This window comes from Ochotona princeps, chromosome 27 (genome assembly GCF_030435755.1).
Source record: "Ochotona princeps isolate mOchPri1 chromosome 27, mOchPri1.hap1, whole genome shotgun sequence".
Taxonomy (NCBI): domain Eukaryota; kingdom Metazoa; phylum Chordata; class Mammalia; order Lagomorpha; family Ochotonidae; genus Ochotona; species Ochotona princeps.
In genome coordinates, this window is record NC_080858.1 from 21,956,015 (window position 1) to 21,969,645 (window position 13,631).

At 52.3% G+C, this 13,631-nt stretch overlaps 1 protein-coding gene across 1 annotated transcript; it reads right to left on the reverse strand.

Moving 5' to 3' along the window:
- Positions 1-1,074: 1,074 nt before the first annotated feature.
- On the reverse strand, positions 1,075-9,735 carry ACRBP (acrosin binding protein). The gene is made up of 10 exons (XM_004596459.4): positions 9,585-9,735; positions 9,099-9,317; positions 8,839-8,933; positions 8,314-8,431; positions 6,672-7,143; positions 6,024-6,156; positions 3,069-3,248; positions 2,803-2,970; positions 1,902-1,985; positions 1,075-1,432 (listed from the first exon to the last, which is right to left on the reverse strand). Exons 1-10 carry the CDS (start codon positions 9,706-9,708, stop codon positions 1,310-1,312), a joined length of 1,716 nt encoding a protein of 571 aa, XP_004596516.2. The 5' UTR covers positions 9,709-9,735; the 3' UTR covers positions 1,075-1,309.
- Positions 9,736-13,631: the final 3,896 nt, after the last annotated feature.

Sequence of the window (13,631 nt, forward strand, 5' to 3'; positions counted from 1 at the left end):
GATGGAAGATCTTTCTCTCTGTCTCTCCTCCTCTCTGTATATCTGCCTTTCCAATAAAAATAAATGAATCTTAAAATAATAATATAATAAAAGACACATGGCCAAGTGGGTTCAGGAAACACTAGGTAAGAAGGCTGCTGCGTTACCTATCTTGGGGTGCTGCTGACCGCGGGGGAATGCTGCAGGCCATGTGGTGGGGTGGAGTGGGGGTGTGTCCGTACATGTTTGAGCTTTTCTGTAACAGATACTTTTTAAAATCCTATTAATGACCATGAACCCACAGAAGAGGGAGAAGCCTCTAGTTTTCCCAGAACACACTTTGGGAGACCCCAGCTTGTTCAAGGCCAATGCTGGATATTGTCCAGATACCACCATCTACCTCCCTGTGGCAAGTTGTTGCATGAAAACCCAGGGGCTCTTAGTTCTCGCTGCAGCTCTGGCTTCCTCCCTGCTGCTCAAGTGTAAGCTATGAGGGCCAGCACAGTGGCTCAACAAGCTAATCCTCCACCTGTGGCACCAGCATCCACTGAGGCACCAGTTCCAGTACTGGCCACTCCACTTCCAATCCCAGCTCCCTGCTTATGGCCTAGAGAGCGGTAGAAGATGGCTCAAGTCCTTGGGCTCCTGCACCCACATGTGGGTGACCCAGAGGAAGCTCCTGGCTCCTGGCTTTGGGTCAGCTCAAGCTTTGGCAGTTATGGCTATTTGGGGAGTGAACCAGCAGATGGAACATCTCTCCCCATCTCTCTGTAACTCTTTCCAATAAATGAAAAAAAATTTTTTTGATGCAAGCTATTATCCTACACGCGCCATCCCAGGATGGGGCTCAGTTCAGCTCTGGTGCTTATGTAACAGAAGGACAAGCCTACATGCACATCTGATATGGGGCATAGGGCCCCTGCGTGGAAGCATGTGCCCTCACAGCCAGTGGCAGAATGCCTTGGACCACCACCCCTCCTCGAGTGGCATCCCCACGAGGCACTCTCCTCTGCCAAAGCAACTGCCTGCCGCTCAGTGCCAATCTCATGGGCTGGGTTAAGGGGCGCACCTCATAGCTCACACAGGCCACACCAGTTGAAAAGAAATGCTTTATGGAAATATAATCCTTTTAAGGGGGAAGGGAGTGGGGAGAGAGCTCCCTTCATAGGCTCTCTGGGAACCGGGAATTGCTGCCCCAACCCAAAGAAAATGCGACTAGGAGGGGCAGTGACCCTAACAAGCAGCCTGAAAGCAAACTGAGAGGTGGGGTCTTGACGCTACGGAGAAGGTGGTAAGGTCGGGCTGGGGTGGGCACAGAGCCCATGGTGGCTCATCCTATATGGCCCAGGGTCAAGGTGCTGAACTCCTGGCTCCAGCGCAGCACTATGTCCTCACTCTTGCCCGGGCTCAGCACGCTGTATGTCTCGTTCTGAAGGCACCTCATGCGGGACACCTTGGAGGAGGTGGAAGGGGTTGGGGTGGGGGACATGATGTCATGGCCAGGCTGTGTTACCACAGGAACCAGAGGCAGCAGAGGGAAGCAGGAAATGTAGTGGGGGGGCGGTGCTCCCAACAACCAGTAGCCCACCCCCCTTTTTCTGTACAGAGAGAAGAGGCTGAGAGGCCCAAATGGGGAAGTGACTTATCCTGGGCTACCTGGTGAGTAAGAAGAGGAAGCCAGCTGGGACCTCAACACCTCCTGTGGGGGCCCCACCTCTGCAGGCGGCCCTCCCCTGCCCTCCTCCCACCACAGCCTGGGAGAGCTTTGCTTATTCCAGGGCTGCCTCAGTAGAGGGAGGCGCCAGAGGTGCGGGGATGGTAATTGCCTCCCCCTCTTCCCCCCAACCCCTCCAGAGTGGCTCCGGTTTGAGTGTGGTGATGGAGGTGAGGTTGGTTGGGGGAGGAGGCAGGAGGAGGCTCACCTTCCGGTTCCGGTTTCTCATCAGACACTGCTGGCTTTTAAAGGAGCAGTAGTTGGGATACTGGACATAGTCTGTGTCACACACCTAGGGCAGGAGTCATGGACCAGGATGGGCAGGCTATCAGAGGCCTCCTGAGACACCAGCCCTGCAGGGGACCCAGGGACAGGGCTGTGGCCTTGAGTGGCTGGTCTCAGATATGTGGGCAGCTGTCTGGGGAGAGAGCACAAGGCTGCCATACTGGCTGTGCTCAGCGTGCTGGGGAATAGGGCACAGAGAAGGGGGCTCATTTCTGGCTCCTTTTGGGAACAGTGAGTGACAGGTGCAAAAATGTCTGATATACTTGGGGCCCTGCTGAGAACTCTCCAATAACTCCTCCCACATCTAGGGATCTAGGCAGGCAAGTGGGCCACAGGGCTCTCAGCTCAGTTACCAGAATATTCTACTTTTCCTTGCCTTGGTTTGGCCTGGCTCTTGGCACCTGCAGGGAATCCTACCATGGAGGTAGCTTTGGGGACCAGGGAGCTGAGCTGAGCTGAGCTGAGCAGAGCTGATGCCCTCAAGCAGGGAGAGCAAGCACCATAGGAGCCAGGGAAGGGAAACAGAGGCAGGGTCGTGTGGCTACAGGGTCAGAGAGTGCCTGACCTTTTGCTAGACTTGAACCTGGAGAAGGAAGTGATCTGACCAAAGCCACCCAGTAGCAGGTGACAACTGATGGAGCTTGGGGCACTCCTGAGCTTTCTCATCACCCTGGATTCCCACTCCTTTGCTTTATGTGTGTCTGTGTGCACAGTGGTCTGTGGAGAGAAGCGGGGTGAGTGCCCCTCACAAACCAGAGGCCTACATCCCTCCCACATTCTAGCAGCAAGTAACTGGAGGGACCTGTAGGGAGAAAGACTCTGACCTTGGTGGGGAAATCGCCATCTTGGAAGCTAAGGAACTCGGTCTGGAGCCAACCAGAGACGCGGGTGTCCTCACAGCCCTTGGTGGCCAGCCGGGCGCACCAGAAGTCCATGCGTAGCCCGCCGTACACATCGAGCCCGTAAAAGTGGCCCGCTTCTATGGGCCCAGGCTGGGATACAGGAGATAGGGTGTGGGGGATTGGGGAGGGGTGTAGGTCTGCCCTTGCACAGCCGAGCTTCCCCCACCGCCATCAAATCAGATGGGTACCTGGGTGCCCACAGACACGCTCTGGGCCGCGAGCAGGGGACTGACGAAGGGTGTCTTGTGTGAATCGTCACACTGCTGCCGTTGCAGGCTGCTTTCTGAGTTGCACTGTTCCAGCTTCAAGGAGCAGAAGTCGCAGAGTGGACAGGTGGAGGTGTGTTGCCTGCCAAGGCTGTCACAGACCTGGGGCAGGCAGGAGTGGCGGTTGGGGGCTGTGGCTGAGCCCCAGAGGCTGGTTCAGTCCCCTGCCCGTGGGCCCACCCAGAGTAGCCCCCACCCCAGCTCTTGATCTGTAGATTCTTCCAGCAGCTTCTCTGGCCAGTATCCGCCCCCGCCAACTGCCACCCACCCCTCGGCCCCAGGGTTCCTCGAGAACCTCCCCCTTGACATTTTCTTGTCATTTAAAAAAATGTATTTGAAAGGGAGACAGAGGGTATGGCACAATGGTTCAGTGGCTAAGTCCTTGCCTTGCACACGCTAGGATCCCATATGGGTGCTGGTTCGTATCCTGGCTCCTCCACTTCTCACCCAGCTCCCTGCTTGTGGCCTGGGAAAGCAGTAGAGGACTGCCCGAAGCCTTGGGACCCTGCACCACATGGGAGACCTGGAAGAGCTCTGGCCATTGTGGCAAGTTGGGGAGTGAACCAGCAGATGGGATATCTTTGTTTCTCCTTCCCTCTGTAAATCTGCCTTTCCGACATGAATAAATAAATCTTTGAAAAAAAAAAGAAGAAAAAAAGGAGGGGAGAGAGAGGCAAATAGACAGATCTTATATCCACTAGGGTTCACTCTTCCCAGAGGCCAATAATAGCCAGGGCTGGGTTAGACCAAAGCAGCAGTTAGGAATCCTAGCTGGGCCCCCCATGTGCTTGCAGGAACCTGAGGACTTGGGAGCTCACTTCCACAGCTGCACCCTAGCAGCATGCCGACATCAGAAGCACCCCCAGGACTTGAACCAGGGAACACCCATATGCCTTGTGTGTGTCCCTAGCGGCATTTTCACTGTTGCACCGAATGTTCACCCTCTAATCTGGTTGCTTCACCTGCTTTCTGGCAAGTTTTTCTATATCCAGGTAAGCCCCACCTATCTGGGGGGTAATACCCAAACATCACTAGTTCAGATCTCTCTCCCAGAGTCTCATTGCCAAGTGCCTGATTAGCTAACAGTCATCCCTAACTGAGCCCTTCTGCAAAGAACTCACAGCCCTCCTCCCTCCCACTTCACTGTTAACGTTTACGCTGCAGGGACAGGTGCTGGCGCTGTGGCTCTCCACACTCCCCTCTGGTCAGCACACGGACCCTGTAAGGGCACAGGTGCTTATGGCATCCCTAACTGCTGGTGAGGCGGTTGAAAGTCAGGGAGGCCAAGGAAGTCACCAAAGCCACAGGTCGAACAGATAATGGGAGGGCCTGGCTTTGGGTCTCCTTCAGAGAGGAAGTGCTCAGGTGCTTGCTGTCCACACTGAGTGCCCTGAGCTGTGTCAGGGGGAACTTGCTGGGTAGCATCTTGAGTCAAGCCCATCAGCAGATTAAGCCGCCCCCTGGAATGCTGGCATCCCTCATCAGGGTGCTGGTTTGAGTCCTGGCTGATGTTCTTTCAATCCAGGTCCCTGCTAATGCATCTGGAAAAGCAGTGAAAGATGGTCCAAGGACTTGGGCCCCTTGCCACCCAGGTGGGAGATCTGGATAGAGGTCTAGACTCCAGGCTTTGAGCTGGTTTAATGCAGACCATTATAGCCATGTGGGGAGTGAATCTGGCAGATGGAAGACCTATCTTTTCCTACTCTGGTTTTGTCAAGAAATTTTGTTTATTTATTTGAAAGGCAGAATGACAGGGCCCAGTGTGATGGTTCAGAGGCTAAATCTTTGCTTTGCAAGTGCTGGGATGCCATATGCCACCAGCTCTTGCCCCCGCTGCTCCACTTCCCATTCAGCTTCCTACTTGTGGCTTTGGAAAGCAGTCGAGGACAGTCCAAAGCCTTGGGATCCTGCACCCATTTGGGAGGCCTGGATAAAACTTCAGGCTCCTCCTGGCTTTGGGCTGGCTCAGCTTTAGCTGTTGCAGTCACCTGGGGAGTGAACCAGTGGATGGAAGATCTTTGTCTCTTTCCTTCTTTCAGTAAAATCTGATTTGCCTTTCCAATAGAAATAAATAAATCTTAAAAAATCAAAAGGGCAGAGTGTCAGGTGGAGAAAGAGATTTAGCCCTGAACTCCATCTGGGTCTCCCTCATGGGTGGCAGGGACCCATATAACTTGAGTCATCATCTGTGGTTTCTCAGGGTGTGTACCAGCAGGAAGTTAGATCAGAAGCAGAGGAGGTGGGACTTGAACCAGGCACTCTGGCACAGGATGTGGGCAGACCAAGCAGCAGCTTCATCCACTGTGCTCCCACTGCCTGTATATGTCTTGCACTTTATACCCACCCTTTTAACAGAACTGACCTTACCACACTGTTCGGTCTCTCCCTGACTGGATCCCAGGAGGAGAAAAGGATGGGCAGCCTGTGTGCACTATTAACATTTAAGAGACTTAATGCCCACTCAGAATTTGTTGAACAAATAGAGGGATGCAGGTCAGTCATTACTGTGCTGCAGTGCTTGTTGAACCATAAACTCTTCGGAATAGTCTGGATGGGTGTGCAGGACACACTGAGATCCCTAGACTCACTCCTGGGAATGTTCTGGAGAAAAGGTGAGCAATATTAACAAGGTAGGGACTGGAGGTGGCACACGGGATCCAGAGATGGCCCAAAGCCCAACCACACCTCAGAGAGTTACAGAGCGACTCCCAGAACGGACTTCCTCCTCTCAGCGTGAGCCAGAGAGAGCGTTCCACATGAGCAGGATCTTCACAACTGAACCTCAGGCTGCCCTGCTTGCCTCCACTTCACAGCTGGTTTAGCACAGTGCCAGGTCCCAAGGGAGCCCAAGGGCATCCAACAGCAAGGCAGGCTTACCGGCTTCCCAAAACCAAGGACCTGCTCTTCTATGTACTTCCAGGCCTTGGCTGTGGGGGTTATGACGCAATTATTCTCCATGATTGAATAGCACAGCACTAGCAATGCGTCGCTGTGGGATATCTGTAGGAGGCTGCGAGAAGACAGGACTGGCTGGGAGGATGGGCCACAGGGTTAGGAGGGAGCCTAATTTGCCACCCCAATCTCCACTCTCCCCCATCGCCCCTCCCGCATTGGGCATCTCGTCTTGATCACACACTTTCAGAAGCTTAGCATGGGGTCAGAGAGGCCCTGGCTCCCAACTGCCGCTTTCACAGAGGAGGAACCGAGAAGCTGAAAGTAGAAACAGTTTTGTGAGGACTACGGTGCTAATCAGGGACGAGACCAGACCAGACCCCGAGCTTGTGAGCTCCAGCTCCAGGGCTCATTCTACCACAGCACACCGGAAATGTACACCCAATGGCTACGGGGGTGTCAACCACAGCTGTCGACCAGGTGGGGTCTGCCAGCTGCGCCTGAGGCCACACCCAGATGCAAGGAAGTCAGGCTGAGGCTGAGGAAGTAAACTTCTGATTGCCAGAGTGGCAAGCAGGGATAGCAGGGGCCCAGGGGTGAGGGTGGGCGGGAGCCGGGACCCCCAGTGCATACCTTCCAGTGTTCTGGTTCCCATTGTAGGAGGAGTCCTCGTCATATCCTTCATTTGTGTCATCCATTTCCTGGGCTGACCGAATGAACTCCTGGATGTCCTCCATCATTGTGCCAGAGGACTCTGCTTCTCGTGCCCGACGAGAGAGTGGGGGCAAGTTAGAAGATATAGACTGGGCCCGGAAAACAGAGCCTAGGCTTCGGTGCAGCCGGGACAGGACGTCCAGGCCCTCCTCGGTGCTCTGCCCCTCTTCTTGCTTCCCCTCCTCTTCTTGTTCTTCCTCTAGTTCTTCTTCCTCCTGCCCTTCCTCCTTATGCTCTTGGCCTTGCTCCTGCTTGTGCTGCTCCTGGTTCTGGTCCTGCTTGCGATCAGGTGTTTGTTCCTGGCCCCCCAGGGACAAGGAAGACTGCAGCAGCTCCTCCACATTGTTGTTGAGGCGTTCGGGCCAGGGCTGGAAGGCCTGGCGTTCCGTGGCTGCAGGAGAGTGCACCAAGGCCCGAGAAAGACAGGGGAGAGAGCAGGTGTGTGGTGGGAAGTGGTTAGGATGGTGTTTGGGGTGCTCACGTCCCACATCTGGGCCCCTGGAACCCCATCTCCATTCCTGAGGTCAATGTCTTGCTGTTGCAAACTCAGTGAGGGGACAGTAGGTGATGACTCGGGTATTTGGGGGGACTTGCGTGAAGGCCCAGGCTCCTGGCTGCAGCCTGGCCTGCCTCTGGTTGTTATAGACATTTGTGGCATGCACCAGCAAATGGAAAATCTCTCTCTGTCTCTCCTTTGAATAGACTGAAAATAGATAATATACTTTTAAAAATTGATAAGCATCTGGCCTGAGCATCTCAGTTCACAGCTGGATATAATACATAAAGGCAGAGATAAGCATGGCTCAGCATAAAAGCCAGAAGGGAATGTACATACTAAAATAATAAATATATTTCCAGGGCTGGCATTGTAGTGTAGCAGGTTAAACAAATTCCTGCAACACTGTCAGCATCCCATAGGAGTGTCAGCTCGAGTCTTGGCTGCTCCACTTCGGATGCAGCTCCCTGCAAGTGCACCTAAGAAAGCAACAGAAGATGGCCCAAAGTGCTCGGGCCCATGCACGGACATGGGAGACCCAGATGGTCTGGCCTGGCCCAGCTCTGTCTGTTGTAGCCATTTGGGAAGTGAACCCACAGATAAAGAATGATCTCTCTCGGCTTTTCAAATAAGTAAAAAAAATAAACAATAATAATCCAACAACAACAAAACCAATTAATGACTATTCCCATGACAGTTGTGCTGGGAGTAAACGCGCTCTCCCCATTGTCCTTGCAAGAGCTTCTCTTCCCTAACTGTTGCCTCCAGTGCCACCTTCTGTCCCCCTCCCTTCTGGAACTCCAAGGATTCGAAGTAGCTAGCAACTTCCTTCACACACTGAAGATGCTGGCTTAGCAAAGTCCCTGAGCACTTCAGGCACAAGGCGCCAGGAATGCGCTCCCCTGCAAGCCTTGAAGCAGGTGTGTTTCTAGAAGCAGGGCCCTCCCTGGCAAACACAGCTGTCTGCTGTGTTGGCATCGCTTGTCCCGACCCCCCACTCCCTCACCACCACCACAGCCTTATGGCCTGGCCCTGAGAACCGTGGGAGATGCAGGGAGGTCTCACCTGTCATGTGGGATGCGAGAGAGGAGGACACAGTAGTGGGTGGGATTTCGGCTGCTGACTCTATTTCCTTGAGACTGTTAGGTGAGAGGATGGAGACCGGCTGGGAGCATCGCACCCTCTGTGGGGAGAGAGGGAAACGGAATCACTTATGCTTCTGTCCCAGGTCATTCGTGGGTGTGGCCCAGTTCCCTGGGTGCACATGAAGGAATCCAGCGCCCTGCCAGAATCCTCTAGACCGAGAGAGTCCTCCTGGAGCAGAAACCCTTAATCTGTCTCCGCTTCCCGTCTGACTTGCTTCCCATGTTTGACTTTGGTGAGACCCCTGAGCTTTTGGAAGGGGTGGAATGGCTTGCCGCTGCCTCCTGAATACTTCTCCCACGGTCACAGGCACCTGGCTGCATCTGCGCTACATCATCTGGGTCAATGATGGGTGAGAGGTGCGACCGAGCCCTTGCTCGGATCTCCTGCTGTTACCAGCCCTGTGCTGGTCCAGGGATGCAGACCCAACCTTTCCTCTGGCCTCACCTTGGCATAATAGACGTGGTTGGCACACCTGTACTGGGCGAACTGGCAGAAAGACTCAAACCAGGAGGCATAAGGGAGGTCCGAACAGACGGCACCTGGGCGAGAGGAGGAGTAACGATGAGTAGGGGGATGGGGGTGGAGGAACAGCGCCCCTTGGTGTCTGCAAGAAAACACGGCTGCACGCAAGGTGCGCTGGCCCCTGTATGCTCCGCTCCACTGTGAGCGCTGGGTGCTTGTCTCCCCACTAGCCTAGCCCTCACCGTCGGGCACCAAGCCGTGGTTTTCATACTGGTCCAGCTGGACGAGCGTGGGGTTGCGGCAGCCGTGGGTTGCTCGGAGCCGGCAAGTGGTCTCTGCCTTCCAGGTTGGAGTCAGCAGCGCAAAGAAGCGTTCATATTCAGAGGGAGGAAGAGGGCTGCCTGGGGTAGAGGATGACGTCGAATCCTCGACTGGGGCAGGTACCAGAGGTAGGAACAACACTGTGGAGGAGGGAGGAGTAGGAGGAAACTCATGGATGGATGACCTGAAGCCCCAAATGTGCTCCAAGCCAAGGACACGACCAGACTGGCAAGAGGGACTCAAGAAACTTAGGAGTCTGTGGCCCCTGGACGGATGAACCCTGTGGAGTGGGTGAAGGAACCAGGGTGGGAGTGGAGCAGAGGCAAAGGTCTGACCCCAGCGCTAAAGCGCAGACCCCAGAGACAGCGCTCTGGGTAGGTCCGTTCCAGCAGGTGGGACTGCCTTACCCTTGAGGAGCGAGAGCAGGAAAACAACAGCTAGCTTCTTCATGGCCCCGACAACAGCCCCACAATGTTTCCCCGGGCCAAAGCCGCTTCTAACGGGCCAAGTCGCAGGCCCCGGGTGCGTCATAAAGGCACTGACCGGCTCGCGGGGAGCGGGCAGGGGCGGGGCCTCGGAAACTGCCGCGCCCACGGGCGGGGCTCGCATGTGTCCCCGTGGCCCTGGGCAGGATGGTCTGTGGCAGTGGCTGCTGAGGCCCTGCGTGGTCCTTGACATGTAGCACGTTATCTCACACTCCATGCAGTTGTGTCGGACGACATGGGTCTGTGATGAGCACCTCTCTTCAATTAGCAAGGCGGCGAGGAGTTTCTGGCTGCCTGGCAAGGCCTGGCAGAATGTCTCTTTTCACCTCATTGCTGCCTCACCCCATTGTGTGGACACTTGATCATCTCGCTATATTTCATAAAATTCTCCTGAGGGTGGTGTTGTTTTTCTGCAAATGTGAAAGGATTCCTGCAACTGGTAAAACACCTCAAACTGATCAACCATATTATGGTAAAAGCGTCTTTAGCGATGTAAGGCAGTGACACACAGGTAAAAATCATACAATAGTTCAATTGAGCCCACATTGTCTGCAAACATCCTGTTATGTATCCACCTTTGTTCTGGAGCTTGCCCTAAAATAAGCAATGTTCTCCATCAGAAATGGCTTGATAATATCTTGGCAAACTTGGACATACAAAGCATTTGTTTACCGTGTAGCCTCGAACTATTTTTTTTAGATTTATTTATTTTTATTGCAAAGGTAGATATACAGAGAGGAGGAGAGACAGAGAGGAAGATCTTCTGTTTGATGGTTCATTCCCCAAGTGACCGCAATGACTCAAGCTGAGTCAATCCGAAGCCAGGAGCCTCTTCCGGGTCTCCTATGTGGGTTCAGGGTTCCAAAGCTTTGGGCCATCCTTGACTGCATTCCCAGGCTACAGGCAGGGAGCTGGATGGAAAGTGGAGCCACTGGGATTAGAACTGGTGCCCATATGGGATCAAGGAGTTTAACCACTATGCTATCATGCCGGGCCTTGTTTTTGTTTTTTAGTTTTTTTAAAAGATTTATTTTATTTTTATCACAAAGTCAGATATACAGAGAGGAAGGTCTTCCAGCCTACGGTTCACTCCCCAAGTGACTGCAACAACTGGTGCTGTGCTGATCTGAAGCCAGGAGCCAGGAACTTCTTCCAGGTCTCCCATGCGGGTGCAGGGTCCCAAGGCTTTGGGCCGTCCTTGACTGCTTTCCCAAGCCACAAGCAGGGAGCTGGCTGCTGAGGTTAGAACCGGTGACCACATGGGATTCGGTGCGTTCAAGGTGAGGACTTTGGCTGCAAGGCCCTGGTGCTGGGCCCAGGCTTGAACTGTTATAACACATGAAATGACACAGATGAAAGTCGTTGAAGTGAGTGATCAGCAACCTCTGGAAAGTATTATGTATAATATCAGTATATAAGTTTCCCTCACTGAATGCACTCTGTGCCGTTTTTTAGCTAACAGAGGGAACAATGCTTCTCAAAGAAAAATGTTCTGACTATTCACCCCCACCTGATCTGAACTCTTATCAGGGGGCCTGCAGCGCCCTTGGGTGAAGTCCCGTCCACATTGTGAATACCAACATCAATATCAATAGAGAGTAAGGAGGCTTACCTTTGTCGAGCCCCACATTGGGCGCCACTTGCTGGAGACCTGCAAAGGATGTGTGGATCAGCGAGAATACAGGAAGAGAAGGCATGGACTTCTTTGGCATGATGCTCATAATGGGCAACTCAGAAAAGCTGCCTTCTTTTTTATACACAAATCATCACAAACTTTGGCACAACATCTAATTATTTCATTTTTATTTCATTATAAAAGAATGTTTACAAAAAAACCTAAAAAACATCATTATAATTTAACTTCAGAGAAAATATTTTCAGCAAGGTATTACTCATTCAATCCTGCAGTGACCAGGCTGAAGCCAGGAACTTCATGGTTGGCAGCACATGCAGTTACATAGTGACAAGTAGTTTACTTATATCCAAATCAATTTTCACTACAGTGACCAGGCTGAAGCCAGGAACTTCATGGTTGGCAGCACATGCAGTTACATAGTGACAAGTAGTTTACTTATATCCAAATCAATTTTCACTAAAACTACACTAATATTACTTTAAAAAATATCAAGAATACAGAAGTAAAAGGAAAACTCATAAATGAAAGGAATTTATAAAGGCATATGTCATAGATTCTTTATTAAATCTTATAATCAATCATGCATTAATTACCATCACCCTCACCTAGTACTGCTTCAATTTTTTTTTTTTTTTTTTTTTTTTTGCTCTTTTGTTAAAGTCCAGTGAAAGGGATCAGGGCAACTTAGCCTTTCTACAAACAGAGGGCCTTTACAAGAAATTTCTTTTTATTTTTATAAACTGTTTTAATTGCCAATATAAGGTAGAAGTTTAAAGTCATTTTTCTTTGGGGGTTCACATTTGTTTCCCTTTAGAAGATTCCCCATTGGGCTCGGCACGTTGGCCTAGCAGCTAAAGTCCTCGCCTTGAAAGTAAAGGGATCCCATATGGGTCCCGTTTTTTTTTTTTTTTTTAAGATTTATTTTATTTTTATTACAAAGTCAGATATACAGAGAGGAGGAGAGACGGAGAGGAAGATCTTCCATCCGATGATTCACTCCCCAAGCAGCCGCAATGGCTGGAGCTGTGCCGATCCGAAGCCGGGAACTAGGAACCTCTTCCGGGTCTCCCATGCGGGTGCAGGGTCCCAAGGCCTTGGGCCGTCCTTGACTGCATTCCCAGGCCACAGCTGAATGGGAAGCGGGGTTGCTGGGATTAGAACTGGTGCCCATATGGGATCCTGGTGCATTCAAGGCGAGGACTTTTACCACTATATGATCGCACCAGGCCCCAGACCCGATTCTTGTGTGTGCAAGCCAATACAGGGTCCAGCAGTCTGTTACCCAAATCAACCTACGCACACACTGGTAGTTGCAATTGCTGGGTCAGTTCTGTTTACAGTCCAATGTTTTACACAACCTACCGGGTGTTGGAGCCCAGCCCGATCTTGCCCACCACATACTTGGCCTTCATGTAAACCAGTGGGAGCTGCAGTCTACTCAGAGCGACCCACAAAACCCCCCACCAGGCCTGCCCTGGTTCCCGTGCTTGCCAGTATATACAGCTGACTGGTCCCGTCTGTCCCACATCCCATTCAGCTCTCCTACATGTGGATGGGTATTGAAGCCCAGTTAGTCCCAACCAGACCCACCATCCAGTCCACACTGGTGCCAGTGGGTGCCACCATCTGTCTAAGCCATGTCTGTACCTGACAGAATTTGGTCCCTGTGTCAGCATCTGCCAGCTGATGCTGCAGCAAAGCCCAATCAATCCACACTGACACTGGCTTATGCATATACCAGAAGGTACAGTCAGCCCAGCCTGGCTTTTCCCTGATCAGCTCACATGTAGGCCATCGGATATGGCCCTGCCAGGCCTCGTCTGCCCCCATCCCAGCTCTCATGCTCCCCAGTGAGAGTGGTGGTCTAGCAGGGGTGCCCTCGCAGCCCCCTCACTGGAAGCCATTTCTGATGGAGAACATTACTTATTTTAGGGCAAGCTCCAGAACAAAGGTGGATACATAACAGGATGTTTGCAGACAATGTGGGCTCAATTGAACTATTGTATGATTTTACCTGTGTGTCACTGCCTTACATCGCCAAAGACACTTTTACCATAATATGATTGATCAGTTTGAGGTGTTTTACCAGTTGCAGGAATCCTTTCACATTTGCAGAAAAACAACACCACCCTCAGGAGAATTTTATGAAATATAGCGAGATGATCAAGTGTCCACACAATGGGGTGAGGCAGCAATGAGGTGAAAAGAGACATTCTGCCAGGCCTTGCCAGGCAGCCAGAAACTCCTCGCCGCCTTGCTAATTGAAGAGAGGTGCTCATCACAGACCCATGTCGTCCGACACAACTGCATGGCTTCCCACACTGGGACCAACT

Excerpts from the sequence above, each read along its gene's own strand:
- ACRBP (XM_004596459.4), bottom strand. The coding sequence starts at position 9,708 with ATGACGCACCCGGGGCCTGCGACTTGGCCCGTTAGAAGCGGCTTTGGC. Across the intron at positions 9,318-9,584 it reads CCTGCTCTCGCTCCTCAAGG|TGTTGTTCCTACCTCTGGTA; the intron begins GTAAGGCAGTCC and ends CCTCCTCCACAG. Across the intron at positions 1,986-2,802 it reads ATGGCGATTTCCCCACCAAG|GTGTGTGACACAGACTATGT; the intron begins GTCAGAGTCTTT and ends CTCCTGCCCTAG.